The sequence below is a fragment of the Aphanomyces astaci genome, assembly GCF_000520075.1.
Source record: "Aphanomyces astaci strain APO3 unplaced genomic scaffold supercont1.50, whole genome shotgun sequence".
Taxonomy (NCBI): Eukaryota; Oomycota; class Saprolegniomycetes; order Saprolegniales; family Verrucalvaceae; genus Aphanomyces; species Aphanomyces astaci.
Window position 1 is genome coordinate 198,344 of NW_009798313.1, and position 27,303 is coordinate 225,646.

The following is a 27,303-nucleotide window of genomic DNA, read 5'->3' on the forward strand; positions in this document are numbered from 1 at the left end:
TTCAAAGTCTAATCCAACCGGAAAACGCACCGGAATGAACCTTAGCACCAAGTGCGTTTTATTTGATAAAAAACGTGCAAAAACTTGATGTACGGATAATTGGAGGGTTATCCGGATAATATTCCAGAGGCGTGAATTTGTTGCTTTGTTGTGTTGTTTGGTCTGGGATTCACTCTCTGCAGGCGGCAGGTAGGGCGGCGGGATGGGTGCGGCATTCGGCAGGGATGCTGAGGATCACTTGTGTGTCTAGCGAGGAGCGATCACATATCTGAAGGACACGGCGACGACGAACGATCGTTGGTGCTGCGTGACTCATCCTTAGAACTCCGCGAGTACGAGCGAGGTTTAGCATCATCATCGTCATCATCCATGGAACAGCCAGAAACGCTTCCGTATCGTCAGCCGCCGCCATCGTCTCCGCGCAATAACACGTCTTCTACAAGTACGTTCGTGGTGTATATATCTTATCTCGGCGACGTGACGTCCAACGAATTCACGTACGCGTTGCGCTGTTTCAAAGGCCACAGCAGCAGCTCACGGACGACGTCGGCAATATCTGGCCCGACGCCCCCGACGATATCGACGGCAACGTCTATCGGTGGGAGCAGTCGATCCGCATACCCGCCGCCTCCCGCGTCGTCCAATCTCCACAGGTGTGTGTGTTTAGCAGGGACATGCACACATTCCGTCTTCTCACTCGTGCTTTATGGACCATGGTTTAGAGGGGGTCGCAGTGCCACGGCGAACCACACAGGAAGCAGCAGCGCCTGTCTACCGCCGCCTTCATCGTCCATCAAAGACACATCCCGAAGCAAAGGGGACTCCGCGGACACCCATCATCACGCGTCTCGGTCGCATTCCATGTCGTCATCCCGCGACGCCAACGGCTCCACACGGCGATCGTCCCCCACCTCTTCCAGTCGAAGCGACCCCCGACCCCCCGTGTTCCTCTCCACCCAGGGCCATCGGTTGCGGGAACGTCACGCGCTGCTCGAAATGAACCGCTTCCGATCGCATCCGGCCGACGACGGCGCACCCACGATGGACCTTGCAACCAATGTCCTCGGTATGGACGCGCGCTACATCAAAGTACGTTGAAGTATGCTTTGCTTTCCATGACAATCTACTATTACTAGTACTATGTGCGATACTTCCGATATTGTAACCCTTTTACCCAAAATTTGGCAGACTTTTGTGCGGATTCGCCAAATCTATCGATAGTTTGTACTGAGTTTTGTATGTACATACAGTGATGTCCTGTGGCGATTGGTAGTATCACACTAATTGAAGTGAAACACTAATTTGACGTTGAGGATGATGTGTGTCCTGCAATCTGATTGGCTCAATCCTACTCTTTGATTTGGTCCATTCATTCTCCATGTATCGCTTCTCCAGTTTAGAATATAAACACATAACCATATAATATGTCATAGTTATGATCAGTATCGTTGACTAGGTTGTGTCTTTGTATGTGTTATGATCGTCTCCACTGTCATTCATGGCCTCGAATGTGTACACTTGTATATAAATGTATATTTGTATATACATGTATATTTGTATATATGGATATATATTTGCGATTCCATCAGGCACTATTGCAATATAGCACTCTGACGAATATATGTTGCATGCGTCGTTTATAAAAGGATTTTTTATACATTGTGCTTTCGAGTGAAATTTCATTGTGTTGCGGTGTGGTTTCTCGTTGGAATTTAAATCGATTTGATTGGCTACTTCAGATGAGCTCAAAATTATTAGCCAATCAAAACCCATTTTTCAATGAAATTCAACCAATGAGATCGATTTGGTCGGCGCGATTTGATTGCACCTCCACCGCAAATTTGTACTATCATATCGACAATAAAGTCTTTCTTGTGATGAAAATGCATATACATGCATGCCTTTATCTGTACTCCCGTATATATATATATATATTTTGTGTGCTCTAGTCATGTGTCAATTGCTAGTGTTTCTCGTTCAACCCGTCTTCGTCACTGACCTATATATATATATATATATATATTGGAGAAATCGACGGGAGGCTCAGTTTCATACTGTCAAAAATGTATCTTATACAAATACAATTGCATATATATAAAATGTTCGACTGGGCCGACACATGGGCCAACCAAATCCTTGGGCCAAACATCCTACTATTGGTTGGAATGTAGAATATGAAGACCTTTCATTGGCTAGTCGATTGTGTCTTGGACTACCCACTCTTAACATTTCGAATTGTCTATGACTAGGACGCATGCACCCCGACGTTGACATCGAAACTGGCGGTCGTGCCAGGCGTGTTTCCCACACACAACGACCACGATGAGGAAAAATATCATTTCTTTGCCAAGCGACGGGCGACGTACGTGGCGGCCCTGCCGCGGGGCCTCGGCCCGATGCCATCCAATTGGCAGCGGCAGTACGCGTTGTTCCCGGACACGCCTCGGCTGTTTGACCGCCTCTCGCCGTTGCTGCTTCAGCCTCCTCCTTCGTCGTCTTCTGTTGCCACCAAGAAGAAGAAGCCAGCGACGGACAACTCGTTCTTGGACTACTTGGTGCGCCAGGTCCGGCGCTTCGACCCCCACACGGCGCATGTGTGGATGACTGAGCTCGCGCGCGGCGACGTGTCGATTCCCGCGCTCGTCCAGTCGTTTAGCGGCATTCCATTCGAGCAGTGGCGCGCATCCCCAGAGTCAAAGTGCCCGCTGGTGGATCTCGTGGCCACGTACAACGTCGGCCTGGTTGAAGCGTCGTGGTTTATCCGGATCAACGTCATCTACCAAGAACTGAACGAGATGCGCCGGGATCGAGATCGGCGGGTCGGCGATTGGTTTTACCACCCGAAGCGGTTCCAGCGGCGATCGATGGAGTGGACTGAGCAGCTGATTTGGTCTCTGCACACGACGGCTCGGCAGTGCTTTACCCATCGGTTGACTGGGCAAATGAATAAGAACAAGAAGACGTCGTCCCACAAGACACATGCCCCCCGACCAACTACGACGTCTGGTACTACATCTGGACCATCGGAAAGCAACAAGCCACAGCAGCTAGTACCACCGACAATATCCCCAGACGATCGGTTTCGCTACGTGTTGCAACTAGCTGAATACCATTTCCGCCTGCGCTTGGTCGATTCAAGTCGATTTTTCAACGGACTGTTGTCGCTGTATCAAAAGAGTTTGCTCTTGAATTCGAAACATGACAACCTTGGCGACGAGTGCTGGCCCGTGCTGCCGATGCCTGTGAACCACCTGTTTTTGGTGCTTGGAGTTATAATCAAGCTGCTGCCGGCGATGCTCCAAGACGCGAGCGCCACGAAACTGCTCGTCAAGATCACGCTGGCCCACTTTCAAGTGCTGCTCGTGGTCGAATCGCGGAGTCGCCACCACGAACGCCTCATCGTAGCTCTTTGCGATATCCTTCGACTTGTGCTTCACCACGGCGCCGACCACCTCGTGCAAATCAAAGACGATGGTAGTACACTTCTTGTGATCTATCTTGTTATCTATTTTGTTATCTGTCTTGTAATGTATCTTGTTATCTATCTTTTTATCTATCTTGTTATCTATCTTGTTATCTATTTTGTTATCTTTCTTGTTATCTATCTTGTTATCTATCTTGTTATCTATTTTGTTATCTTTCTTGTTATCTATCTTGTTATCTATCTTGTTATATAGTAGTTATCTCGAAGGCGTCGTCGCCACGACACGTGTTGTATACTTCGCTTGGATCTATTGAGTTGTTTGGATCGAGTCCAAACCTATATATATAATTAAATATATATATGCCACGATGGACCGATGAATTCGTACATATTATCATTGTGTTTATTAAAATATATAGGATCGAAACATGTTGGACATCTCTGCGAAGTATTGAAACTCGTTGATTGGACTGAATAATCATACGTTTATATATCTATATAAACGTATAATATTCGATAGATATGTATATATATATATATAATCATAGAAAAACCTATGATTATTCGGTATATAAACGTATCATACGTTTATATATATATATATCAATAATCATATATATATATATATATATATAAACGTATGATTATTCGGTCGAAACAACGCGTTTCAATACATCACATCATGAACTCGGTCCAACCAACTATATACTATATATATATATATAGTCGTTTGGACCGGGTTCATTCATATCAATCATATATATATATATATATATATTTATATCGATTCTCATCGACTGTGTTGGCTTTAAATCAAGTGGTCTTTGATTATATCTTTGGCTAAGACATAGCTTTGTATATATCTCATGAGGGGGTTGTAGTGCTCAAGCAATGGCCAGCGTGTGTATTGACAGACGAATTCTTTCCTTGCGACGACCCAGCGGCGCGGACAGCCGAGTTGGAGTATCTCACGACTGCGCTGCGCCACGTGTATGCAAGGAAAGCGCGGCTCGCAGAGGTACCTGGGCATTTATATATATATATATATTTGGCTAGGAAGTTGTAGCCTCGTTTGAGTGTATATCTTACTGTATTTGGTGGTAGTTTCATTCAACGGTGGCGCGGCGGCGGAAGAAAGAAGCCCCGCACGACAAAACGTGTGAAGCCCGCCTGCGCAACCAAGTGGATATGATTCAAGTGCTGGACGACTTTCACAGCGGCAACTCGACCGTCGAAGTCGCAGACGTTTACAAACTGGTAAAAATTGTCGTTTTACCCCGTTATTTGTGCGGATTCTTTGCCAAATCTATTGATTTTCGTTATCTGGACGGTTGTAAAGATCGTCACACTAATTTCTGTCACACACACACTATTTCGATGTTGCATTGGTCGAATGTGAGTGGATGATTGGCTACTTGATTCGAGTTGTGATTTTTGATTGGTCGTATGTATCGATTGTCGATTTGGTTTGTCGTAGTCGATGGACCACTCCTCCGACTCGAATGTACAGAATCGACTGCTTGACAATATTGGTTGTCGATATATAGTTGAGAGATTGGGTTTTGATATATATATAGTTGAGAGATTGGGTTTTGATATATATATATGAGATTGGGTTTTGATATATATATATATATATGGGTAGATATTTGACGACAAGGCCCCACACGACGATGGCTCGGTGGACGTGAATGCCGTGACAACTATCTGCGAATGGGCTGTGACGATTCATCGGTCGCAAGAGTACAAGTATATTACAGCGGCGTATATATTAGAAATGCGAAACGACGCAATCCTCGAGCAAAGGTACTTGTCCCTACTACTCCTAGTAGTAGTCCTAGTAGTACTAGTCCACGTTGAAAACTCGACGAGGCCAAGTGTGGATCTGTGACATGGTTTGGCTGAATATCATTGGTTTGTGTTTGGGGCGTAGAAGCACCACCACTTCGTCACAGCAGCAGCACCAAGCGACTCTGCAGGACACGTTGGTGTGGTTTCTAAAATCGTATGAACCGCAGCATGCGGTCGAGTTGACGGCGGTGCTCGAGCTGTTTTCTCTCTTGATTCGGCGTCGGCTGTTTGTGTTGGAGTCGTTTATCGAGAGTGTGGCCAATGGTCTCTCTGTTCCGCCTAGTAGCACCAGCACCAGCAACTCATCGTCGTCACCGTCGGCAGTGCTCTGCCAGCCCAAGTTTCAGTTTGAATTCGGCCCCACCAAAGGCGGGTTCAACGTGGATCGGTTGAGGGAACTAACGCTACCCGACCGATTGCGGCTGTACTTGTGGCAACTCCCCCGCGGCGACACCCCGCTCTCGACTCATGTGCCGATGGAGCTGACAGTCGACAACGACGAGTACATGGTTGCCACGTGGATGGAGCTGGTGCACGTAACACGCAACGAACTCAAGCGCAGTCGCGCGCTGGAGCGAGTGATGATTTTGACCCATCAAGTGTTTCAGCCGTCGAGTACTAGTCCGTCGAGTTGTAGTACTACAAGTGGGGCTGCGATGGCCGACACTACTACAGACCCTGGCGACAACAACGTCGAGCTAGATCAAATGGCCAAGATCTTTGAGCTGTATTCGCTCTTGAAAAAGCTCTCTGGACACGACAAGGGGCGGTACGCGGCGTGGCTGTTGCGGCAAGTGTACGACCAAACCACCCAATTGTCCGATGTGCCCCCGTTTTTCATCTTGAACGATCTCAACACGGTCGAACATGTGCTCCGGCTCACGTGGCTACTACTCGAATTGACGGATGTGTTGAGTTTGCTGCAGCTGCTCATCCACTGCCTTCGCCACGCCCCCGTGTACGTCATCAAGTCGGTGGTGCTGCCCATCTTAGATCGGCACCACGCCACGTTTTACGCCTGCCATGACATTTTATCCCTGATACAAGCGTTTGAATACCGATGTATGGCATTTCGAGCGGCGGGACTCGACCCAGACGACTCGTACCAGACCATCGCGCTGTTCATTTGCCGCATCTACCAGCGCCATTCCAAAGCTCTGGACAAGGCGCTTCAGTCGCTCCAGCTGCACAGCCCCCCCGAAGTGCTTACCAAGGCATTTTTCACACTGCTCAAGGACGACCTGAAGGCATCGAAAGACACGAAAGATGGGATTACGAGCTTGGAAGGGGTCAACCAAAAGTTTGCGTTTCCCAAGGACAAGGATACGATGGCGCCAGACATGCAGGAGCTCATGGCGCGCGTGTTCGCAGCGCTCCAACGACCACGTGATGCGGCGGCCACGGTGCCGTTCACACATGTCATGGGCACAGTGGACAAGCATGACGTGGCATGCCGAGATGCGGGCGTGGACCAAGCCGTGCAGGCCATCTTGCGGCACGGCCAGCTCACGTCGCAGCAGCGTATCTTTATGTTTCGCGTGCTGTTGACAGACGTGATGGACAAGTGGATGGCGATGCTGCACGTGGCCACGTCCAAAGCTGCTGCAAATGGAGCGCAAAACCACCACCAGCAGTCGATTTATGTGCAGGTGCCGCAGTACATGCATCGATGCGTGCATGTGCTTCGAGATGTGATTGATGGCCATGAGGAAGGCGAGCGCAAGCTGATGCGGGACACGCTGCTCACGTGGCTACACAAGGAAGTCATCACTGCGTTCAACGGCGTGGAGCCGACGCCGAAAGGCCAGGCGGAGAAACCCAAGCCAAAGAATGTGTTTGTCAAGTCGTCGGCTGTCGACGCAACGTCGGGCAAGGACACATTTGCTGCAAACTTGAAGGGCCATCTAGACAAGATTCAGTACGGACTCAAGCTGTTCTTGATGGCGTTGGTCGTGCACGGGATTGTCGACCTCACCCAAGTGCTGCGGTTTGTGCTCGTGCCGGGCTTCCCCAAGGTATATATATATATATTGTCGAAAAGTTGGACTCGTGCTGATTCGCCGAATATCTATCATCGATCGATTGATTTTGTTTGACTTTTGTATGGAAAGATTGTGCAGGGGGTGGTCACATTAAATTCAGTCACACACTAATTTGCTGTTGAATGGGTTTTCAAGAGTGGATTTGATTGGCTACTTGATCCTTGTGTGTGGGTTTTGATTGTTGGTCGTACATCATATATCGAGTGTCTGCCGATGTGGTGATTCTGCTCATGTTCGATTGACCACCCAACTCTCCAATTTACCGACTCGACTGCTTGATAATTTACGGGTATATATTTATATATATGGTGCTGTTGTTGGACGACCTGTTGATTTCACTGTACGACCTTGTACTAGACGATACGATATGTAGAGGGGGTAGTTGTATGAGTGAGATTTGGCGGGTGGTTATGGTGTTGATTTTGGACGACCTGCATCCGTCATTTTTGTACGACGTCTCTATAATTACGTTTTATGTGCCGTGGCCATTTAGAAAAACGCCAATGCTGCCGCCCAACGCACAGAAAATCGTACGCTGGCCAATCAAATTCTGTCCATGACGTTGGCATTCCACCTCTTGGGCGACAACCCGCCGCAGTTTGTCAAGCTTGGCCACAACCTTTTCGCCAACTTTGAGGACCCCATGGTAAGTTATTTTATTATGTGCTTCAGCTGGTCTGTCTCGCCATATATATATATATATATCCCATAGCCTCGATACATATATACTACATGTATACATCTCAACACATATACACTCACCATCATGTCAACATATATATATATATTATGCCTCGATACATATATATATACATGTAGACATCTCAACACATACACACTCGCTATACTGTCAACATATATATATATATATATATCCGTGGCATCGATACATGTATACATGTATACATACACCCACACATACCCACTCTCGATTATTATTATCCTAGCTCAAGTACTACTGGCGGTATTTGCGAAGTATGGTGCCATGCACAGTCATGTTTCCGTTTGTGTTTTTGCTCTGCCAAATGTCATATCACTGGAGCCCCGAGAACAACGCGCTGCTGCCACGTCAAGAGCGAGGGGTGCTAGCCAGCACCATGTTGTTCGACTGTACAAACGATGTGGTGGTGCGCGAGCTCATTTTCGCCGACAAGGCCGTCAAGGAGCGGCATGTGCTCAAAGAGAATGGCGACGTGTGGTTCATGACGGTCATCATGAAGCTGCTGTGTCGGCCGCTGCACTCGCCGCCCGAGGTATCGACGAACCGCGTCCATCTGCTCAAAGCCGACGAGATTTTCGCCCACATGACCAAGTGGAGTGTGCACCGGGGGGGGTGCATCTACCTCGAAGTTGAAGTCAAACGCCAACATCTCAAAGTATCCAAGCGAATCAAACCAGTCGCCCCGATTGTCCTCCAGCAGTTGTCGTCCGCTCCCAACATGCGAAACCACAGTGCCACCGCGGCGGCAGTGTCCAATGGCCTTGGCTCGATGCTCATAGACGGCGACATGCAAGACGAAAACGCTGGCAATAGTAGCATATACAGCAATAGCTACTACTACCAGACCCGCCTCGATACCATCGTCGCCACTCCGACCTCGTACACGTTTGACAAGGACGACAAGTCGAGTGCTGCCGACAAGATTGGCACCCTCGTTGTCCATCGCCTCTTTGGCCGGTGCGTGCGGCCGCAGTTCCTCGCGCCGCCGGCACTCGACAGCGCCATCGAGTCCAAGCTCGCCGCCCGCGAAGCCGCCGACGTCGGTACCGCCAACCTGTACGCGAGCATCTTGTGCAGCATCTACACATCGTCGCAGACGTCAACGGCGTCGTACGCGGTTGCCACGTCATTGATCACGGCCGCCGTGTCGCGGGCGCTGGAAGTGCTCGAGGCAGACGCCAAAACGACGTCGGACGACCAGTACCAGGACACGTTTAACGGGTCCGTCGTCGCCGTGTTCCTTCGGCGGGTGCTGAGCTCACAGGGCGCGTCCAATAATCTGTTTGTACGGTACATGCGATCAATGAAGGTGCAGTTGGCGTGGCTGCTGCAGACATGTCAAGCCGACAACCACAACAAATCGGCGGCATTCCTAGCGGCGCTTCGGCGGAAGGTTGGACTCCGCCTACAGCTCGTGAGCATCACCGCGTCCGTGTCGACGTCGCCGTGTCCGCACCGAAACGGAATTGTCAAGCTGCTGTTTTCCCTCCTTGGGACTTCCATCGTATCGCAAGGCGGTAGCGGCGGCGGCGGTGGGACCTTGTTTGAGTGGATTATCGACCTCATTCCCGTGATTCCGTCGACTGTGTTTGCCGACCATCACTACAAGGTACTAGGTCCATCATAATCATGTCAAGTATTTATACTTTGGGGGTAGGATTTGGTGGGGAAGTTGCAGTTGCCGCCGTCGCTGGCCCGCAGGGTGTACGCGGTCTTCCCCAAGTCAAACTATGGCGCTGTGCCCCTCCAATACTCCCACGGAGGTGCCAAAGTGGACCCGTGGGGGCTCCTGGAGGGGGTGCCGGACTTGCCGAGTCGGTCCGTGACCTCTACTGCCGGGGACCTCATCCCCCCCATCGCCAAACGAATGAAAACCACCCCCGTCTGATGTCGGTAATGAAAATATATCATTTTTCAACGACTTCACGGCCAAAGTAGGGGGATGGATGGATGATATTGGTGTAAGAACGAGGCAGATACACGGCCAGTCCATTATTAAGTAATATATTCAATACAACCCCATGGTATTTTTTATTTTTTTCTCACGACGGGGTGAAACTTGGCGCCAACATGCGAGCACAGGGGTTACAAATTAGCTTGCTTCACAATTCAATGGTGGTTGGAAAGCGTTGATTAACGTAATCTAGCCAATCATATCATTGAATGGGGAATTCTAGCCAATCGATGCCATTCTGTGATTGGGAGTAATATCGCAGTCGTCCATACTAGTACTACTGTAGTCGTACTATGAATAGTATCGTTATTACTATGAACAGTAACGTTATTAATAGTACAAAAGCAGTTGGTGTGTTATCATGGCACTGAGCATAATTCTGAACATAACGTTGCTCCTGTATTTGATTGATCCAACAGCAAAATTAGAATAGCAGAAAATTAACTTTGTGTTTTTCTGCGAATGTACGATAGTCAAGTTTGACGACTTGAGAGAATGACTGCTTGCATTAAATCGTTAATCGGCAGGTGGTTGCAAGCCCAATGTAATCGATTGCAAGTACTGTATAATACTTCCTCTGTTCCAGGTTACTGCCGACATTTCAAAATTCGCATGTTCCAAGTTACTGGCGACATTTGCATTTCATTCGCTCTAATTCTTCAATATCGAACATTTATGACATTTCATTGGCTTACAATTCCTTTAAGCGCCCACTAGAAACCAATCCTTTGCGAAAATTCATGCAATTCCCTTTCAAAGCGTCATTCGCCCAAATTGAGTGAGGCCTCGATTGTCTGTGAAATACATGTCGGCAGTAACCTGGAACAGAGGAAGTATATACGTTGCTGGGCCCACTTTTTGAGAGACTCTTCGTCGTCCATTGCGAGTATCACTTACTTGTCCCTACACACACACGGGGCTTATTCCAGTCCCCTAGTACAATGTACTTTTACAAACAATTGACAAGACTGTTCTTCATTTAAAGCGGCGTGGTGGGGTTGCTTTCATTGGGCGGTGGGGTTGCTTTCATTGGGCGGTGGCGGTGCCACGATCATCATGGACGAACTCGCGAGTTCCGTTTCCGCTACGACCGACGGCCGCCTAGACGTTTTGCGTGGACTGGTGGTGTTTACTGCAGGAGGCGTGGTGGTATTATTGTCGTCACTGGGCTGTCGGACGCTGATTCGCCGCCGAGATTTGGACTTGGCCAGCAGCGACTTGCGGTTGGTCTCGAGGGTCGTTGCTGCTTGGATATGGGCGGCGTGGCGTTCGCGGAGTTCGCGAAGAAGTTCCTTTGAGTGGAGAGCAACGAGGTGGGGGTCGTCCCCCTTGAAGATAGTCGGGTTGTTGTCGTCCCGAGGGTCGTTTTCATCATCGTTGGCGTCGTCGTCGTCGCCGTCTGTATTCCCCCCCTTGTCCATCGAGGTGCCTGGCACACCGACGGAGGTCGGAAGCAGCGGGGGGAACTTGACCAGTCGCGGCCGAAGCACCCCCCGCGACTGGAGCAGGCGGATGAGCGATGCCGACTGCTGCCAGTTGCCGTTGTGGGTCGCGCATTCGTGGGCGATTTTGGACAGCACCTTTTGTGTCACTTGCTCTTCGATCACCGCCAGCCGTTCCAAATGCGTTTTGCCAGTCTACGTCGTTGGGCGGTTTGAGTACCGTCGTACTATGGTTGCGCGCACACGAAGGTAGAGATTGACCCCATCGTTGCTTCAACATGAACACATAGTGTCGACTGGAAAAGAATCAACAACTATCACGGGAATCAATCTTATGCGTACCACGGTGTTATCACGAGGCGCATTTGGTTGGTTGGGGCTCGTGACCAGTGCAAACAAGTGCTCTAAGGGGTCAAATAATGACTTGGCCCTAGGTGTGGTATGTCAGTCGTTGCTGGTAAATGTCGACGTGTTACAAATTGTCGAGTTGCTTGGCTTCTGCGACCAATTTCTCCGTGTGTTCGCGGCTCTTTTTCGCTTCGTTGCGGATATCTACAAATAGTTACAACTAGTTTTCACAACACAACCACCCGATTTCGGAAGGTTTCAATATATTTCGACAGTGATATATATATATTGTACATGTCGTTCGTTACCTTGGCAATACGGATTCAACCCTTCCATCGTAGGCAAGTCGTGGCCTTGTAGTTTGATCTTCTCTGCTTCGAGTTGTTGTATCTTGACTTTCATGGCCGCATCTAAAATCATAATTTGGTAGTATCAATGCGATATCACATCACTCAACTTACTTTCACTGGCCTGGCGTTCAATATCGACACACAACGCGGCCTTGTCGGCTTCTTGGACGTGGTACTTTTCCCAAAACACATGCACATGGGGCAACTTGGACGTGTGCAATAACGTGTCGAGCAGATGCTTTTTCTGCTCCAAACTTTCCGTGCGTTTCACCAAGCACACCTTGTTTCGTGCCCGAAGCCACCTACAACCACGTCACAGATACTATCGCATGAGTCATCATGTTTCATGCCATTGAAAACATATATATATATATATTTATTGAAGGGATGGATGGTGTCGTACGAGAGGTTGCTCTTCTTCTTGTACACGTGCGTGGGGCTAGCCGCCCCTCCTCCTGATTGACGGGCCCGATCACTCGACTGCGAATGGCCTTGTTGCTTGTGGCACTCGTGCAGTTGGTCCATCAGCTGTTTCTTGGCCGCGAGGTACGTGGCTTGGTCGTCGTTGATGTCGACTTGCAGCTGGCGGATCTGGTCGGCCAGCGCGGCGTCGCGTTGTTTGATGGCGGCGATTTCTGCGTGAGTCGCCTCCACCGTCGCCGCCATGTGCGTGGCTCGTTGGTTTTCGTCGGCTTGAATGGTCAGCGCGTCCTTGCGCTCCCGTCTTGCTTCGTCTATAGCCTGAGGATCATCTTCCCGTTTAGGTTGGTTTGCGTGTCATGAATTCAAGGACCCAGCCTCTGTACCTGCTTCAACAAGGTCAATTTGCTCAAATCTTCACTCAAGTGCCCCTTTTGGCGCTCTTCGTGGGTTTGCAATGCCTTGACGTGCTTGACCAAGTCCCTAACACAACCCCTATCTCGCTGCGTCAACCACATGTCAGCCACGACCGAATGGATGTTACATAGCTACAGTATCGCATAGTATATGTGTGATACTGTCTGTACATTCGAGCCCAAGTGTGTGGATAGAATTCATCGTCATCGTGAACTGTACATGGAAGTGGAGGCGGTGGGGCACTCATGCAGCTTGATGGTATGGATCGCTGCAATTTGGGCCTTCGCCATTTGGATCTCCTGAAGGGTCGCGTCCAGTTCCTTCTTCTCCATCTCGATTTTGATCATCACCCAGTCCCCTTCTGCACGGACTTTGGCCAGTTCCGCCTGGGCCCCGGCGTGGCTTTCCATCCATTGCGTCATGCGGTCCGCCTTGGATGTCGACCGTTTCAACTCGTTTGTCAGTTTCAAGTCGGTTACAAATCCACGAAACTCCGAAACCATACTATTGATTTGGGGAGCTCGCTTAGTGTGTGCGACTTTGTCCAATTCTTTCAGTGCCCCCATTGTGGCCTTGTGAGTAGTGCTTATACAGAGACATGGCAGTGCCAAATGTCCACAACGGGTTCACAAGAGTCGAGTACGACCAGCACGTTCGCCACCTCGTCCACCGCCGCATCAATCCGCACTCTCTTTACGACGAAGTCACGTTGATCGATGAACTGACGTTGTATGATATGTTTCGACAGCCGCGACCTCTGGCCACCACGCCCCTCACCGTCCCCCCCACACTCCTCCAATCAGAGATGCAATGCCCCGTGTGTCTTGGTACGCCCTTTCGTGGCATCTTGGCTAGTGTGTCTAGTAGGAATAGAAGTACCTTTCTATGTTTCTCATAAGTACTCGACATTTCGTAGGCATCGTTCGGAACGCGACGGTGATCAAGTCTTGTTTGCATCGATTCTGCGACAAGTGTTTGAACGAATGCCTCCGGAGCGGCATCAAGGAATGCCCGAGCTGTCGCGCGGTAATTGGCCCCAAGCGCTCGTCATTGCGCCGCGATGAAACCTTTGACAAACTCGTGGCGACGATATACCCCGACTTGGAGCGCTACGAAGCGGCAGAAGACGAGCGCATTGCCTCAGCTAACACGCCAAAGCGACTGCACCACGACGACAACCCCATGTCGCCGTCGGGAAAGCGAGCCAAAGCCACAGCTCAAGTGGGGGTACGTGCCATCCATCTACTCTCCTTCCACGTGATAGTAGTATGAATGTATCAACGGGTACGATCCAGTCGGCAGAACCAACGACCAGAAGGACGTCGCCACGCGAACGCTGCCGCCTCGCCAACCTTTCCACCAGAGATTGAGTGGCATACATGACCAGAAGTAACCATCCGGCAAGGCCAGGCCTATAACGTTATAATCAAGCAGTGCCACGTCCAACAGGTTGGGCATGTTGCGGTGAAGATGGTCGTGAGCTGGCGCCGTTCCAGTAACGCTGCGGCGTTAACGTATACTAGTACTTGAAGTATTAATACTACACTATTTTGCAGTGAAGTCGGACGAATGCCCGATATACTTGGCCGTGCGCCCGATATGTTTATGCCCCGATAGAATTAGCCATGTGCCCATTTAATTTCGCACGCCGAGGTCGTGTGCCCGATATATTTCGCGATGTGCCCGCTATACTATTTAGTCGTGTGGGGAGAAATTGGCCATCTGCCCGATGAAGTGTATCGTGTACGCGATGAAAATGGAATAACTGAAATAATTAGTAGTATTTTTTATGGAGTGCAAATCAGTTTTGGTGGAAACAAATTTTGGTAAGTTTTGTTAAGTTCAAGGGAAACTCGCGAAGGCAAGAATTCGAAATTTATACTTGAATAAAGTATAGTTTGAGTTCATAATGCGCGCGTTTTCCTCCAACATTTTGAATGCTCATTATTCAAATCGCCAAGGCGCGCACCCCCCATGAACTCTGGTTATGATGTCAATGAAATACTAGGTAACCAACCACCTCTATAGTCACGAGGCCAACGCATATCTCTCTCCGCAAACCAACGAGTCGTCGCAGCGTTCAGAAACGACGACGACTGGAAATCCGTGGCGTTCGCCAACGGGATAAAGTAAAGCATTGGTCGAAATTGGCTATGTGGGGGCCGATGCTAACCGTTTGAATCGATACGCGCTACGCCTCGAATACTGTTACGGATGAGCGGAGATCATGGACGACATGAAAGTTTGTATGTGATGCTAAAACGAGGATGTTGCATGTTTCATTTCGACTGGATTTTTTATGTGAGTTCAATTTTTAGTTGGAGTTATTTCATTGTCATCGGGGCAGACGACCACAATTTCTTGGGCACACGGCTAATTATGTCGGGCACATTGCCAAATATATCGGGCATATGACCTCTATGTGCCAAATTAAACGGCCTCATGGCTAACTAAATCGGGGCGCACCACTAAATATATCAGGCGCATGGCCAAATACATGGGGCAGTCGTCCAACTTACTGTTAACTGCAAAATGGTGTATTATTAATAATAGTACTACAGTATTATACTACGTAAGAGTAATCAAAAATCTCCGGATAATATGCCGAGATTCATTCGGATAATTTTGCGCTGTTTTGATTGGCTTTTCCTTAAGCGGAAATCACGACGAGAATGCCTCGAACAGACCTGCCAACGCGACCTCGACGGGTCGAATCATGCGAGCTGTGCGGCCGCAAGGATGGCGAGAAGAAGGTAAGGAACAGATGTCAGTGGTGACGTTGCGTGTTGATATATATGTATGTGTGAATGAAGGTATGGAGGAAGATCTTGTGGGAAGAGCAACCGTATGACGATTGCTACGTGGACTCGTCCTTTCTTGAACAATTGAGAACCAATGGTAACAACCCATTCACAGAGTCGGTTGTCACCTGCTTTTCACATGACATTGGGGTGATGTAGAGAACGTGCGGGAGTACGACTACTGGGGCATGTCCAAAGCGTCCGCGGCCATCACGCAGCAGTTGAGTCTCGTGTTCATCTTCTTTGTTCGTCATGGTTCCATCAAACTACGAACACGACACCCTGATAGGTATGCATGTAGGCCATCTTTGTCAATTCCAGGGAACACGTGTGGTCGTGGCAACTGCTGGCAGGGATCGACATCGTGGTGGCCGTCAGTGGGTACTTTGTCATGTTTTACTGCGCCCAGTCCGAGCTTGGTGCGTCCATCATGTCACTTCATTGCAAGTTCGTCATGTCTGGGATGTGTAGACATGTGGCAAGGAGTGAAGGAAGGTATGCTCTTCTCTGCGACCTTGTCGATCCTGTCCCCCGTGCTGAGGACCTTGACCGAGTCGTACGCTGTCGACACCATCTGGGCGCTGTCAGTGGCGCTGACAGGCATCCATCTCATTACCCACGACTACACGTACATCAATGGCACCACTTACAAGTACGTACTAGTGCCATGCCCCACATGTACTTCTCGGTACATGTCCGCCATCACCACTTGTCGTGGTCGGTACCAGGAGTACCTTTAGGTTCTTGAATGAGTACTTTATGAGTGTTGAATGGGTACTTTATGAGTGTTGAATGAGTACTTTATGAGTGTTGAATGAGTACTTTATGAGTGTTGAATGAGTACTTTATATGAGTGTTGAATGAGTACTATTGGAACATTTTTGAGCAGTACGCAATGTCGCGAACATGATGCAGGTATGCGGGGACGATTTCGCTCAACGCGGCGATCTTCACGTCGGTGCTGCTGGCGTCGCTGTTGCACTCGAACGAGCAAGTGTTTTCGTTTGTGTTGTTTGCCATCGAAGTGTTTGCCGTGAGTCCTATCGCCCAGCACAACATCAAGGTGCAGACACCGCTGCGTGCAAGATACGGATGATGGAGCGACTGATCTTTCCTCGATAGAAAACGTCCGAGCACCTCCACGTAGCGTTGGCCTTGCTTCTCTTCTGTGTGGCACTTGCCCTCATGTGGCCCATCTCACCGTCTATCTCGGTGGTTGTATTCGTCGCCGTCGGCTTCATCACGTTTGTCTGTCCGCTTTGGCTCATGCACGCCCAGGAATACAAAAAGTACGGATGTCTCCATCACGTCGATGAATCTCTCACATGCATCGTAGTGAGATTCAAGGACCTTGGGACATTGCCAAGGTGGAGCCCCAGCAGTAATGTCGCTAACAACGCACATTCGCGTCCTTCACTTCCTTCGAGACACCTTCCTTTGCGCCACTGCCCTCGTCGTGATTCCCATGTACACACATACATGTCATGTTCTCCATGCTGGATAAGTCATATCTCCACCGTCACGCCTGTGCACTGTACATGGCAGCAACAGCTTGAAGTGGCACTTGAAGTAGCCGTTACAGTATTCATTCTATGCCAAATCGCAATCGCATACAAACATCAAGACAACACGAAAATCACCATCGAACCCCGTTTCTATATTTTTATAATGTTTCATAGGGATTGCTGTATATATTAATTTATTAGGTGGCTGCATATGTATTATTATTCCGTCGACTTTAATATCACTTGGTTCGAGTATGGACTCGGTTCGATTTTTCCCTGAAGTACGGCACTGAGAATTCGATTGGCCGGTTCGAAAATTCGCTGCAATGCGATACAAACTCCAAGTCACTTTTGTGGGTGATTTGATTTTCTTGTTCTCGGCACAACCATCACACATATGAAGGCCATGTAGTACGCGTTAGTCGACACCTTCTTGTTAACGTTATGGATACATGTAACTACACTATAAAGACAAACGTACTGCCACGAAACCAGGGGGGGGCTGTATAGAAGGCAATGGAACTTGCGCGTCAATGTTTGTCTACTTGGTTCTTGGCGGCATGGGGGTTTCACAAAACGAACCAATCATCGTGCGTGTTGAGGTCTCTGCAGCCAATCAGCGACGACGAGACGGTTGAAACATTCCATAGAAATATGGAACGGGCCCAAGTCTGCGTTTTTCTAATTTGTGCCTTGTGAAACGACCAAATGCCATGACCGACCACATCATTCTCCTTCCTGTCACGACGCCATATTCAATCCCGCCACGTCGAGCAGAGGCGACCATCCTTCCTTGCATGATGCAACCCAGTACCTCGTACAACGTGATGGGCAAGATGACGGATGGCCCTTCGTCGACTGCACCGTCGTTGAAGATCACAGCACCGTCAACTCCGTCCTTGCTAGCCTTCGCCAAGTTCAAAGAACGAGAAGCCATGGGGTCGCCCACATCCCCTGGCATGTCCTCCATGACTCTCCCCGCCCGAAAAGAGCTCGCGGAAGCCGCGGCATTCCGTGCGTCGTCGTTCCATGACGATTCGTCCAGCCCCGACGACGAAGATGCCGGCAACGACGACGATAGCGACGACTCGGACATGCCGCGCGACTGCAAAGCGAACACGGGACGATGGACGGACGCGGAGCACAAATTATTCCTGAAGGGACTCGAATGCTTTCCCTACCGAGCGTGGAAGAAGATTGCAACGCTGATCAAAACGCGAAGTGTCGTGCAGATTCGCACGCATGCACAGAAGTACTACCAGAAGCTTGCCAAGGAAGAGGCCAAGGGCAAGGACCGAAGCAGTGTCACCGGCCATATCACCGCCGACGCTGCCAATCACTTCATGCACAGCAATGCCGCCGTGGCGTCGTCAGCATTCGCATCGTCGTCCACCGATAGCACGGACCACTGTGCGAACACCCGACAAAAGGGCGCTTTGAACAGCATGAAGAAACGCAAGTTTAGCTTCGACGAAGGCCATTACACAACGCCTGCGGCGTCCCGACTGTCCAAGCGCAAGGACGTGACGTTGCCACCTCTTGGGTTTGCATCTGTCGACACATCCAAATTGGTGGACAACAACTTGATGCGACCAACCGTGGCCGCCACTGCCGCGATCGAGTTTGAAAAGCCATCTAGCCGAATTAGCACACGGCAACACGCGATGATGCCGCTGTCGTCGGTCACACGGCGGCAAGCGATGTCTGCGTTTGACGTGCCCACGATGATCCTGGACTACCCTGCATCGGTAGACGACAAGCCTTTGGATGAATACGACATCATCGACGAGAGCTTATCTCGCATGACCCCCGTGAATGACGAAGACATGCTGCATCTCACTGACGAGGATTGGTTTTCGTCGTCGTCCGAGAACGATCGCGATGCCGGCAACAAGAATAGCTTGGACGACTCGTGTTCGCCGCTGTCGTCGCCATCCCATCAGTATCAAATGCTATCGCTCAAGAAGTCGCACAACGCATTCCTGTACTGCGACACATCGAACCATCCCACCGACGCCACGACCCCGTTCGACCTGCTCGAGCCCGAGACCGACCCATACTCGATCTTGTTCGACCACGCGGATGAGCCGCAAGCAGTATCGACGTACGTGGACGAGTTCATTTTGGACCCGCAGACGTTCCTCACGAGCTACTTTGGCAAGGAAGGGTAGTTAGTTTATGATTGCGAGTTTTGTTAAGTGCTAATTTATTAATATTTCCTTCCCCTTCAAATATTTCGAATATATATATTCGAGAGTTGTCTTTGGTCTTAGATATCTGGAGGATGTACAAGGGTGGGAAATGCGGGGACGAGGCATTCCAGGGGGATAACACCGCCTTCACCATCGCATGCGAAGAGCTTGATGGGAATGTCGACAGGAGGGGCTGAGTCGTCATCATGCGGATGTGATGGGACTTCCGGGGAACGAGTTGGAGTGAGTGACAGGAGCAGGTCAAGCGACGGCATGACGTCGGACATGCGAAACACGACGGCGTGGAACAGCGGCGGGTCGGACTTCTTCCCTGGAGCATGCACAGCATAAGCGATGGATACGTGCGTAGCCGTGGACACTGCGGGACGACGAACGCGTCGGGGAATGAACTTGCGGTCTTTGAGGAAGCAGTACACTTCGCGACACTCCCTTGGCACGCAGACGCTGAGTTGGTCGTTGAGCTCATGCAGCGAGAGGGAGGAGGTAGATGCTGCTGATGATGAGTTGTCGGCTAAGCGAATGTCGAGGACCCCACGATGCGCCAAGCACGTAGCTTCTTCAGGGTGCAGGTGGAGATTATTGTGCTCGGAAAAGCCAGTGTTGAATAGCGCCTTCCCCCGCTGCTTTGTGACGACCGTGGTCCCGGACTCGACGATGAGGTATCCATCGGAGCGATTCTTGACGGCGTTTCCTTCGCTTCGAGCGAGGGCGTCGAAGTATGCGAGTATGGACGCCGATTTATCGGCGCCGCGGACGTTTTGCGCCATGCAATATGACGTGAAGAGGTTCAAATCAGCATTTTCATGGAACGTTACTGTATAAACGAGTAGGAATAAATAACAGATCATATATTAATAAATAGATGAATAATGGAGAGATTTTGAAAATTATCCGTTGACTACGCCTACACTGCACTGTGCCAAAAGCGGTTTGTTGTGAGCGGGTTGGAGTAAAACATACTAACGTTAGTACAACATAGTAGAAGTAGTATTTTTGGTTTTGCATATCTCCCTAAGGTATCGCATCGAATTCGCGAACACTTTTTGCGTTGTGTCATGCCTAACTTTTGACGCAACATATCTCTGGAAATCCTTGGAATTTCGTAAATTTGAAAGCATACTGTATGAGGAAAATATAAATAGAGCACTATTTTATAGTTCCTTTTTGATCGTAAAACAACTGAATACTTCAAGTATGTTGTTTGTATACTATAATAGTAGGATTATACTAGAAAGGAGCAGTCATAAACATCGGAATGAAAGTTTGTAATTTTCTATTTCTCGGACAGTGATTTTATATTGATTCCTGTATTGTGGGGAAAAAATATGCATTATTTATGTTTTATTGCAGCCCGAGAAATTGATTCTGTTCAAGAATTCGATACGTTAACTTACACTAAACCGGATACGTGAATTATGCGGATTTTTCGAGTGGACAATGATCAGGGATGGAAAAAACCTATGGTGCACGTCATCTATAAACTACCAACTTTTCACAAAAATGTCTGACTTCTATTTCATATTCATTACTCAAAATTTCAGCAAATTGAGACGTAGAATCGACAGATCTCAATGTAATGAAGAAATTCTACGTCTCAGATTCAAATTTGGTGTTGCATTGGTCCAGAAATAGATATTTAACCTAGCGGTATTTTACATGGGCGCTTGGATATTTGGCCATAGGGGTGGCCGCTTAGATGTATCTTGATTTTTGTATGTGACTCTTATCCGTATATAATATCCGGAGGCAGTTGGGACCTTTAACCTCCCACTGCAGTGATAAAACGCATGAAATCGGTATTTAACGTATTTTGTTTTTGGGTTTAACTACATTAATTGTACGTTAAATAATAAAACCTCCACTCCTCGATTTGGCCAGTTGGAAGTTTTTAGATGACGTGCACCAACCATACCATGACCACTTTGTGTTTTTGACTTTTTCTTTTATTCGATTAATTGGCCCCAAAATCAGATAACGAGGAAAGAATTAGATACTCGCATGATTTGATTATCGATACAGAGTATATCCATTGAACTTATCAAACCATCAAATACTCAGCTGAAATTGCCAGCCACAGCCATGCTTCCAAAAAACTGTTTAAATTCTTCAGACAGGGCCATGTGAATGAAATGAGTGGATGAAGTGAAAGCCACGTCAATCATTATAATGTAAGACGTCACAAAAAATAAAATCCTTCTGATTGGCTGCCGCCAAGCAAATTTAGGCGCGGAAAGTCAAACATCAAATGCAGCATCATTCATCACTTCCCATTTTGCAGCCTCATGCTAAATGTTTCCGCACTCACCGCCCGCTTGCAAGACCAAACCACCTCTGACCAGGTCTTCCTGGGCCAATGCCTCGAGGACTACTCGGAGGTAGTTGTCAACTGCGACGACGTGGCCGACTCCCTTTGCCCGATATTCGACAAAGTCCTTGCGCACTCTGGCGAAGATGGTGTGCGTGTCCTGACGAACTTCACGCGCCGTGAATTTGACGTGCTGTGGGAGGTCGTCGAGCTTCCTCTCAAAGTTCGGTGACACAATGGACGTGGTTCCGATCCAAGACGTCACCGTGAGACGGACTGTTCATGACGTTGGCCGTGCTCAAGCACTACAACTCCTGGGAAAAGCTCGCCATGAAGATGCCCAGTATGTCCGAGTTGCGCGCAAACAACGGTTGCTTTGTCAACTATCCGTACGCTCTCTATGCCACGGATGTCAAGTTCCAGTCTTCTGAGCGTCCGGCTGGTCGACTTGGTGAAGCAAAGCCATACTTCAGCGCGAAGCACAAGATGTATGGTCTAAAGATTGAAGCATCTGTGTCTCCTCAAGGACTACTGGTAGAGATGAGCGAGGCACACCGTGGAGACGTAGCCGATTTGACGATCATGCGATCATGCATGGAGCAGCACCAACAAGTGCTCAAGAAGACGGATCAAGAGCCCAACATCCATGATCATGGCGAGCAAGTGGATTCTCATCCATCGATGTGGGCTGCCCTTGTTGACAAGGGGTACTACAGAGCCATGGCTGACATCTTCACCCGAAGAAAAACCCGCCTCGTGGAATGCTCGACGCTAAAGACGTTGTGCGAAACCGCCAAGTGTCATCGGACCGAGTGATCGTTGAGAACTTCTTCGGGCGAGTTTGCAGCTTATGGAAGGTGTCCTATGTGACGTTCACGTGGAGCCCCAAGTTCTATGACAACATTCAACAACTCACGTTTGCTTTGACGAACTACCATATTTCGTTAATGCCTTTGCGCGAAGCTGACAGGCTTTGGTGTCGCTCCGTGCTAGCTCGCTACGAGTCTATGGTGAGTGCAATGGCAGCGAAACGTGCGGAGAGCCAGCGCAACTCACGACTTCGTCGTACTCAACGCCTTGAGATTCGCAGTCGATATAACCCTTTTTGTCTCAATTTGCATCTCCATAACAAAATTAATTCATGATTTTGTTTTTTCTTGGGTTTGTGGGTGTGACGTTAGTAAACGGGTATGAAACAAGATATAAACTAGTTTATACCGTTAAATGGTCCGCTAAGAGGGTTTAAAATGAATATAAAAATAACAAAAAGTTAAAAGGTGGGTATTTGATGGGTAAAAGGTATAACGTTTTGGACGCCTTTTACCGTTTACAACCCTTATTTACCCTTTAAACTGTCTACTTACCTATTTGACTTACATTTTTAACTCATTTTTTATTCCTCCTGTACGGTTAGGAAGCTCGAGGCAAATACCCGAATTGCCACCCATTTCATCAGGAACAAGAGTACTTTGGAAATTTGCCGATGTTTTCGAAATTCTCCGATGTAGTTTCAGTTAAATCACGCTTTAGAGTTTTATTCGCAACTGCTACGGCAGTGCTTATAGTACTGAGATGTCCTGTTCAATCCTGACTTTTCCAATAGAACGCTGTATCTGGTTTAGCAATCTAATGTAAATACAATAAAAGCCACAGTTCTTTTAGGAATGATTATCCTAAAAAAACTGTAGTTTTTATTGTACTTAATCCGTTTACGTCGTTGCTATTGTCCATTTACCGAAAATTTGGTCTTTTCTGCTGATTCGCCAAATCTATCGATCGATTGTTTGTACTGCCTTTTGTATGTAAAATTCAACTGGTCGAAGAGTGGATTTGATTGGCTACTTGATTAGTGATGTGGGTTTTGATTGGTCGATCGATTGTTTGCCGATTTGGTGCTGCAAATTCGATTGAGCATCCCACTCCAATTTCGAATCGACTTCACAATATTACTTTCAGTGAGATCGTACAACACTTCATGTTGTTTAAACAGCTCGCAAGGTGAGCCACCTTACGATTTCCACCAATCGTTATGAAATTGATCAAAATATATTGAAATAATCTTCATTTTTGTATGGAATATTTTAAATCCGTTGAACGCATTTTTTCATGAATTCGTAAGGCAGCCTGCCTTACCAAAGTCTGTCAAATTATATGACAGAGAAATTGTAAAAAGGATAGCTCTATGCCAATCCCCTTCTATTTTCAAATGACAGCCGAAGCAATTTCACGATCGAGGAAGGGCGTCGCAACAGGATCAGTGGTGACACCCGGACTGGTTATGCATCTGGCATCAACCAAGTAATCATATGGATCAAGCTTGTTAACAAGCTGCACCTGTTAAAGCAATCTGCGGACGGAACAGCGGGGGAATCCCTTGACCTCAGCCAATTTCAGTACCTCGACTTCCTGGATTTTCTAGTCTGGACCGTTCGAAACAAGCCAACGATAAAGCCAGGTACCCTAAGTGGGTATCGCAGCGCCATCAAGAGCTTGTACTGAGGCGACTCGTTGCTGTGCCCGTTGGATACGACTCGTTGTTGTGCCCGTTTGATTCGGTGACGACATGAAAGAAATATTCTCTGGTACTTCACTGACTATTGAATTTACTATGCATAACAATGTAGCTAATTTTCTATTTCCTTAGGCTTGCAAAAAAGATTGCGTCTTCAGGACTCGGGAAAACGACCATTTAGTTGGTCAACGTTTGAGCGACTGTGCTACGATAGCATGTTGCTTCTGATGGGGAATTCACCCATCTCTTCCTCATCGTGACATGGAACCACATGTGTCGGTCCCAATCAACAGAAACCATCAGGTAGTAGTGATGTTAGATAGTAGTGTTGTTAGTTGTACATTCCTTACGTAAATTTAGCTTCGACCACTTGTCATTGGAAGATGACGCCATCGGAGTAAAGTTTTACAAAACAAAGACAAAAAAAGGAGGTACTACACTTTGAGTAGTCTATTCAGGCACCACTGTACGTGACCCAAGACATTGCTACGAAAACCCAAGCCAACCAGCCGCCTGTATTTTCCTCGCGCTTGGACTATATTTCCTGCAACAACCAAATCGAACCAAGCAATTTATTCCCTGGTGCAAAACAAAAGGTGGATTGATGAAAATATTTAGCTCTAGATGTAATATTACTAAAATAATGTGAATAGATTTGGAAAATCGTTGGCGCGCTTACTGTGTGGGTTGGACCGACAGAGTGGCACTCGACCCATCCAGAAACGCGAGATTGGGACGCACTCTATCCGGAAGTGGATGGCCACCTTCGCATGCTCAGGAACCACTGGTGGGCCGTCCATTGTCAGTGTGTGTTTACGCTGTGGTTGGTCGCTAGGCAATGTGATGGAGCGGTACTTCCGCTACGAGGCTCTGGGGATCAGTTTTGGGGTAGCGTGGTTGCTGGGCCCGTTAATAGTGAGGAATTTGCTGTACTACCCCCATACTTTGCCAACAACGACGATGCCACGGTTGTGGAAATGCTCCAACTCACGTTCACCAGTGTGTGTAATCTTGGACATTTGGCGGGTGTGCTCCAAATCGCGTTGGCCAGTTGGTGTTCCATCGCGATTATTTGGTTGCGGCCTTGCCGTCAACTCATGCTTTGTTGCATACACCGTTGTATTGTTCGGCGGTTGCAAAGGAATCACTTGGTGCCAACTTAACTTGAGGAACCATTATTGGCTATTTACGCCTCACCGGAATCCCGCCCCATGTCGAAATTTACAAAAAATTGGAGAAAAATCTTGAGGGTTTACAAGTACTGCATGGCATTTACCTTACGTTGGGGTAATTTTCAACCGATTACGCCCAGGTGCCCATACATTCGGTGGTAGGATTACGAATTGATTCCTGGTTTTACTTATAAATGTATAGACGTGTATGTCTGTCGGTGAACATGTGTGTGCGTTCCAGAAGTTGGATTGGCCAAAATAACGCCTTCCTCAACTCTGATTGGTTAATATTGCATTTCGACGTTTTGATTGCCTCGAAGCAAATAATTTAATTTTGACCAATCACATAATCATCTACTTAACCAATCAGCGTTGAACCTGCTCGAATTACGTTGTATGGTGGTGGGGATTGAACGTGGGCCACCGAGAGCCTTTGTAAGGCATCTTTCCAACACGTCCTTCGTCAGGTGTGGGGCCATGGCCCCACGCTCGTCAAGTATTTTGGCCACCCCTTCCAAAACAAGGTTTAAAATTGACAAAACGGAGCCGTGGTCCGTTCGGATTTAATCAGGACTTTCACTGGAAGAAACTGAAGTACTAATTACTACACGTAATAGCCCACATCCGACTCCCTCCCCTCTTAGAAAATACCTATTTAGGTAATCCTGTTGGGGAGGTGAAGAAAGCAATTTCAACCACCGTTTCATTAAGTGGAAAGTAGGAGTGCCTCGCAATGAGGGAGTAGCTTGTCGTCAGGAAAGACACGGACACTCCCTTTCGCCAGATTGTTAGTCCGACTTGATCCCGTCTGAGATCTACCACATCCGCCCTGTGTGTACTGCGTGATTAACTGTATGACCGTTATTATGGTCACACGCACGCTGTTTCGTTCTTCTACCGAGTAGAACACGCATGGGACGTGAATGTACCTTGCTTTTCCAACACAATGCTCGAATGGCGTGTGGCGGTGATTGAGGGGAAATTTAAATCGACAGTTCATTTGATTTTACTATGCAGTGTCCGGTTTATCTTGATTTCACTGTGCGAATAATTTATTTTCCAGCATAAGTGGAAGATGAGTTTATTCCACGACGGACAGAGCGGGCAGCCGTGCGTGCTGCGTCGTCGATACCTTGCCCTCTTAATACGGTGTAAGACATGTAGCTACATGCGCATATTCCTACATCGTTGTGCGACAAACGCGCACTAAGTTTGCACCAGTCCGCTAAGTAGCGCGGAAATCCAGTGCACTCGCCGTCGACGTCGCCGCATGGCTGGCTTGCCCAATTGTTCATAAGTTCTCTTGTATTGTAGATACATCAGCTTTTGTTACATGTGCATACCTACAGTCGCTCGGTAGCGCGGAATCCCGGTGCAATCGCCGCCAGCAACGCCGCGGCATGGGCGATTTCCAATTTGACATCGAAATTCGAGCAGGCTCAACGCTGATTGGTTAAGTAGATAATTATGTGATTGGTCAAAATTAAATTATTTGCTTCGATGCAATCAAAACGTCGAAATGCAATACTAACGAATCAGAGTTGAGGAAGGCGTTATTTTGGCCAATCCAATTGCTGGAACGCACACAAATGCTGACCGACAGGCATACACGTCTGTACATTTACACGTAAAACCAGGAATCAATTCGTAATCCTACCACCGAATGTATGGGCACCTGGGCGTAATCGGTTGAAAATTACCCCAACGTAAGGTAAATGCCATGCAGTACTTGTAAACCCTCAAGTCCCGATCGGATTTAATCAGGACTTTCACTGGAAGAAACTGAAGTACTAATTAGTACACGTAATAGCCCACATCCGACTCCC

The 27,303-nt window shown here is 48.2% G+C and overlaps 8 protein-coding genes across 20 annotated transcripts; 6 read left to right on the forward strand and 2 right to left on the reverse strand.

Moving 5' to 3' along the window:
* Window positions 1–155: 155 nt before the first annotated feature.
* H257_13677 (hypothetical protein) lies at window positions 156–10,060 on the forward strand. Of its 9 annotated transcripts, none has more exons than XM_009841293.1 (13): window positions 156–189; window positions 251–442; window positions 521–653; window positions 723–1,089; window positions 2,250–3,474; window positions 4,306–4,442; window positions 4,529–4,681; window positions 5,070–5,230; window positions 5,358–7,290; window positions 7,811–7,963; window positions 8,265–9,647; window positions 9,696–9,931; window positions 9,977–10,060. In XM_009841293.1, the coding sequence occupies exons 2-12, from the start codon at window positions 370–372 to the stop codon at window positions 9,924–9,926; spliced, it is 5,949 nt and encodes a 1,982-aa protein (XP_009839595.1). In that variant the 5' UTR covers window positions 156–189; window positions 251–369; the 3' UTR covers window positions 9,927–9,931; window positions 9,977–10,060. The 9 variants fall into 9 exon arrangements, with proteins under 9 accessions (XP_009839595.1, XP_009839596.1, XP_009839598.1 ...); XM_009841294.1 differs by having other exon boundaries at window positions 9,696–9,927; XM_009841296.1 differs by having other exon boundaries at window positions 156–442.
* Window positions 10,061–10,996: 936 nt separating this feature from the next.
* Window positions 10,997–13,422, reverse strand: H257_13678 (hypothetical protein; the record flags this gene model as incomplete). Its single annotated transcript, XM_009841297.1, has 8 exons — window positions 13,189–13,422; window positions 12,939–13,047; window positions 12,536–12,873; window positions 12,244–12,434; window positions 12,091–12,192; window positions 11,911–11,986; window positions 11,777–11,864; window positions 10,997–11,629 (listed from the first exon to the last, which is right to left on the reverse strand). The coding sequence occupies exons 1-8, from the start codon at window positions 13,389–13,391 to the stop codon at window positions 10,997–10,999; spliced, it is 1,740 nt and encodes a 579-aa protein (XP_009839599.1). The 5' UTR covers window positions 13,392–13,422.
* Window positions 13,423–13,484: 62 nt separating this feature from the next.
* H257_13679 lies at window positions 13,485–14,529 on the forward strand. 2 transcript variants are annotated; one of them, XM_009841298.1, is made up of 3 exons: window positions 13,485–13,796; window positions 13,886–14,196; window positions 14,265–14,529. In XM_009841298.1, exons 1-3 carry the CDS (start codon window positions 13,568–13,570, stop codon window positions 14,337–14,339), a joined length of 615 nt encoding a protein of 204 aa, XP_009839600.1. In that variant the 5' UTR covers window positions 13,485–13,567; the 3' UTR covers window positions 14,340–14,529. The 2 variants fall into 2 exon arrangements, with proteins under 2 accessions (XP_009839600.1, XP_009839601.1); XM_009841299.1 differs by having other exon boundaries at window positions 13,886–14,529.
* A 1,102-nt stretch (window positions 14,530–15,631) lies between these two features.
* H257_13680 (hypothetical protein) lies at window positions 15,632–17,319 on the forward strand. Of its 4 annotated transcripts, XM_009841300.1 has the most exons (8): window positions 15,632–15,722; window positions 15,783–15,867; window positions 15,930–16,015; window positions 16,072–16,189; window positions 16,242–16,422; window positions 16,686–16,833; window positions 16,893–17,059; window positions 17,107–17,319. In XM_009841300.1, the coding sequence occupies exons 1-8, from the start codon at window positions 15,642–15,644 to the stop codon at window positions 17,153–17,155; spliced, it is 915 nt and encodes a 304-aa protein (XP_009839602.1). In that variant the 5' UTR covers window positions 15,632–15,641; the 3' UTR covers window positions 17,156–17,319. The 4 variants fall into 4 exon arrangements, with proteins under 4 accessions (XP_009839602.1, XP_009839604.1, XP_009839605.1 ...); XM_009841302.1 differs by having other exon boundaries at window positions 16,686–17,059; XM_009841303.1 differs by lacking the exon at window positions 15,783–15,867.
* Window positions 17,320–17,956: 637 nt separating this feature from the next.
* On the reverse strand, window positions 17,957–20,291 carry H257_13681 (hypothetical protein). The gene has a single exon (XM_009841304.1). The coding sequence runs from the start codon at window positions 20,253–20,255 to the stop codon at window positions 19,545–19,547; it is 711 nt and encodes a 236-aa protein (XP_009839606.1). The 5' UTR covers window positions 20,256–20,291; the 3' UTR covers window positions 17,957–19,544.
* H257_13682 (hypothetical protein) lies at window positions 17,973–20,280 on the forward strand. The gene has a single exon (XM_009841305.1). The coding sequence runs from the start codon at window positions 17,989–17,991 to the stop codon at window positions 19,444–19,446; it is 1,458 nt and encodes a 485-aa protein (XP_009839607.1). The 5' UTR covers window positions 17,973–17,988; the 3' UTR covers window positions 19,447–20,280.
* Window positions 20,292–21,770: 1,479 nt separating the features above from the next.
* H257_13683 (hypothetical protein) lies at window positions 21,771–22,025 on the forward strand (the record flags this gene model as incomplete). Its single annotated transcript, XM_009841306.1, has 1 exon — window positions 21,771–22,025. The coding sequence occupies one exon, from the start codon at window positions 21,771–21,773 to the stop codon at window positions 22,023–22,025; it is 255 nt and encodes an 84-aa protein (XP_009839608.1).
* Window positions 22,026–22,075: 50 nt separating this feature from the next.
* Window positions 22,076–22,609, forward strand: H257_13684 (hypothetical protein; the record flags this gene model as incomplete). Its single annotated transcript, XM_009841307.1, has 1 exon — window positions 22,076–22,609. One exon carries the CDS (start codon window positions 22,076–22,078, stop codon window positions 22,607–22,609), a length of 534 nt encoding a protein of 177 aa, XP_009839609.1.
* Window positions 22,610–27,303: the final 4,694 nt, after the last annotated feature.

Coding starts and splice junctions, on each gene's coding strand:
- H257_13681 (XM_009841304.1), bottom strand. CDS start 20,255: ATGGCGCAAAACGTCCGCGGCGCCGATAAATCGGCGTCCATACTCGCA.
- H257_13680 (XM_009841300.1), top strand. CDS start 15,642: ATGCCTCGAACAGACCTGCCAACGCGACCTCGACGGGTCGAATCATGC. Junction 15,868..15,929: donor TGAACAATTGAGAACCAATG/GTAACAACCCAT, acceptor GGGGTGATGTAG/AGAACGTGCGGGAGTACGAC. Junction 16,016..16,071: donor GTCTCGTGTTCATCTTCTTT/GTTCGTCATGGT, acceptor GTATGCATGTAG/GCCATCTTTGTCAATTCCAG.
- H257_13677 (XM_009841288.1), top strand. CDS start 370: ATGGAACAGCCAGAAACGCTTCCGTATCGTCAGCCGCCGCCATCGTCT. Junction 1,090..2,249: donor TGGACGCGCGCTACATCAAA/GTACGTTGAAGT, acceptor GTCTATGACTAG/GACGCATGCACCCCGACGTT. Junction 5,231..5,357: donor GACGCAATCCTCGAGCAAAG/GTACTTGTCCCT, acceptor TTTGGGGCGTAG/AAGCACCACCACTTCGTCAC.
- H257_13682 (XM_009841305.1), top strand. CDS start 17,989: ATGACCGACCACATCATTCTCCTTCCTGTCACGACGCCATATTCAATC.
- H257_13679 (XM_009841298.1), top strand. CDS start 13,568: ATGGCAGTGCCAAATGTCCACAACGGGTTCACAAGAGTCGAGTACGAC. Junction 13,797..13,885: donor GCAATGCCCCGTGTGTCTTG/GTACGCCCTTTC, acceptor GACATTTCGTAG/GCATCGTTCGGAACGCGACG. Junction 14,197..14,264: donor AAGCCACAGCTCAAGTGGGG/GTACGTGCCATC, acceptor GGTACGATCCAG/TCGGCAGAACCAACGACCAG.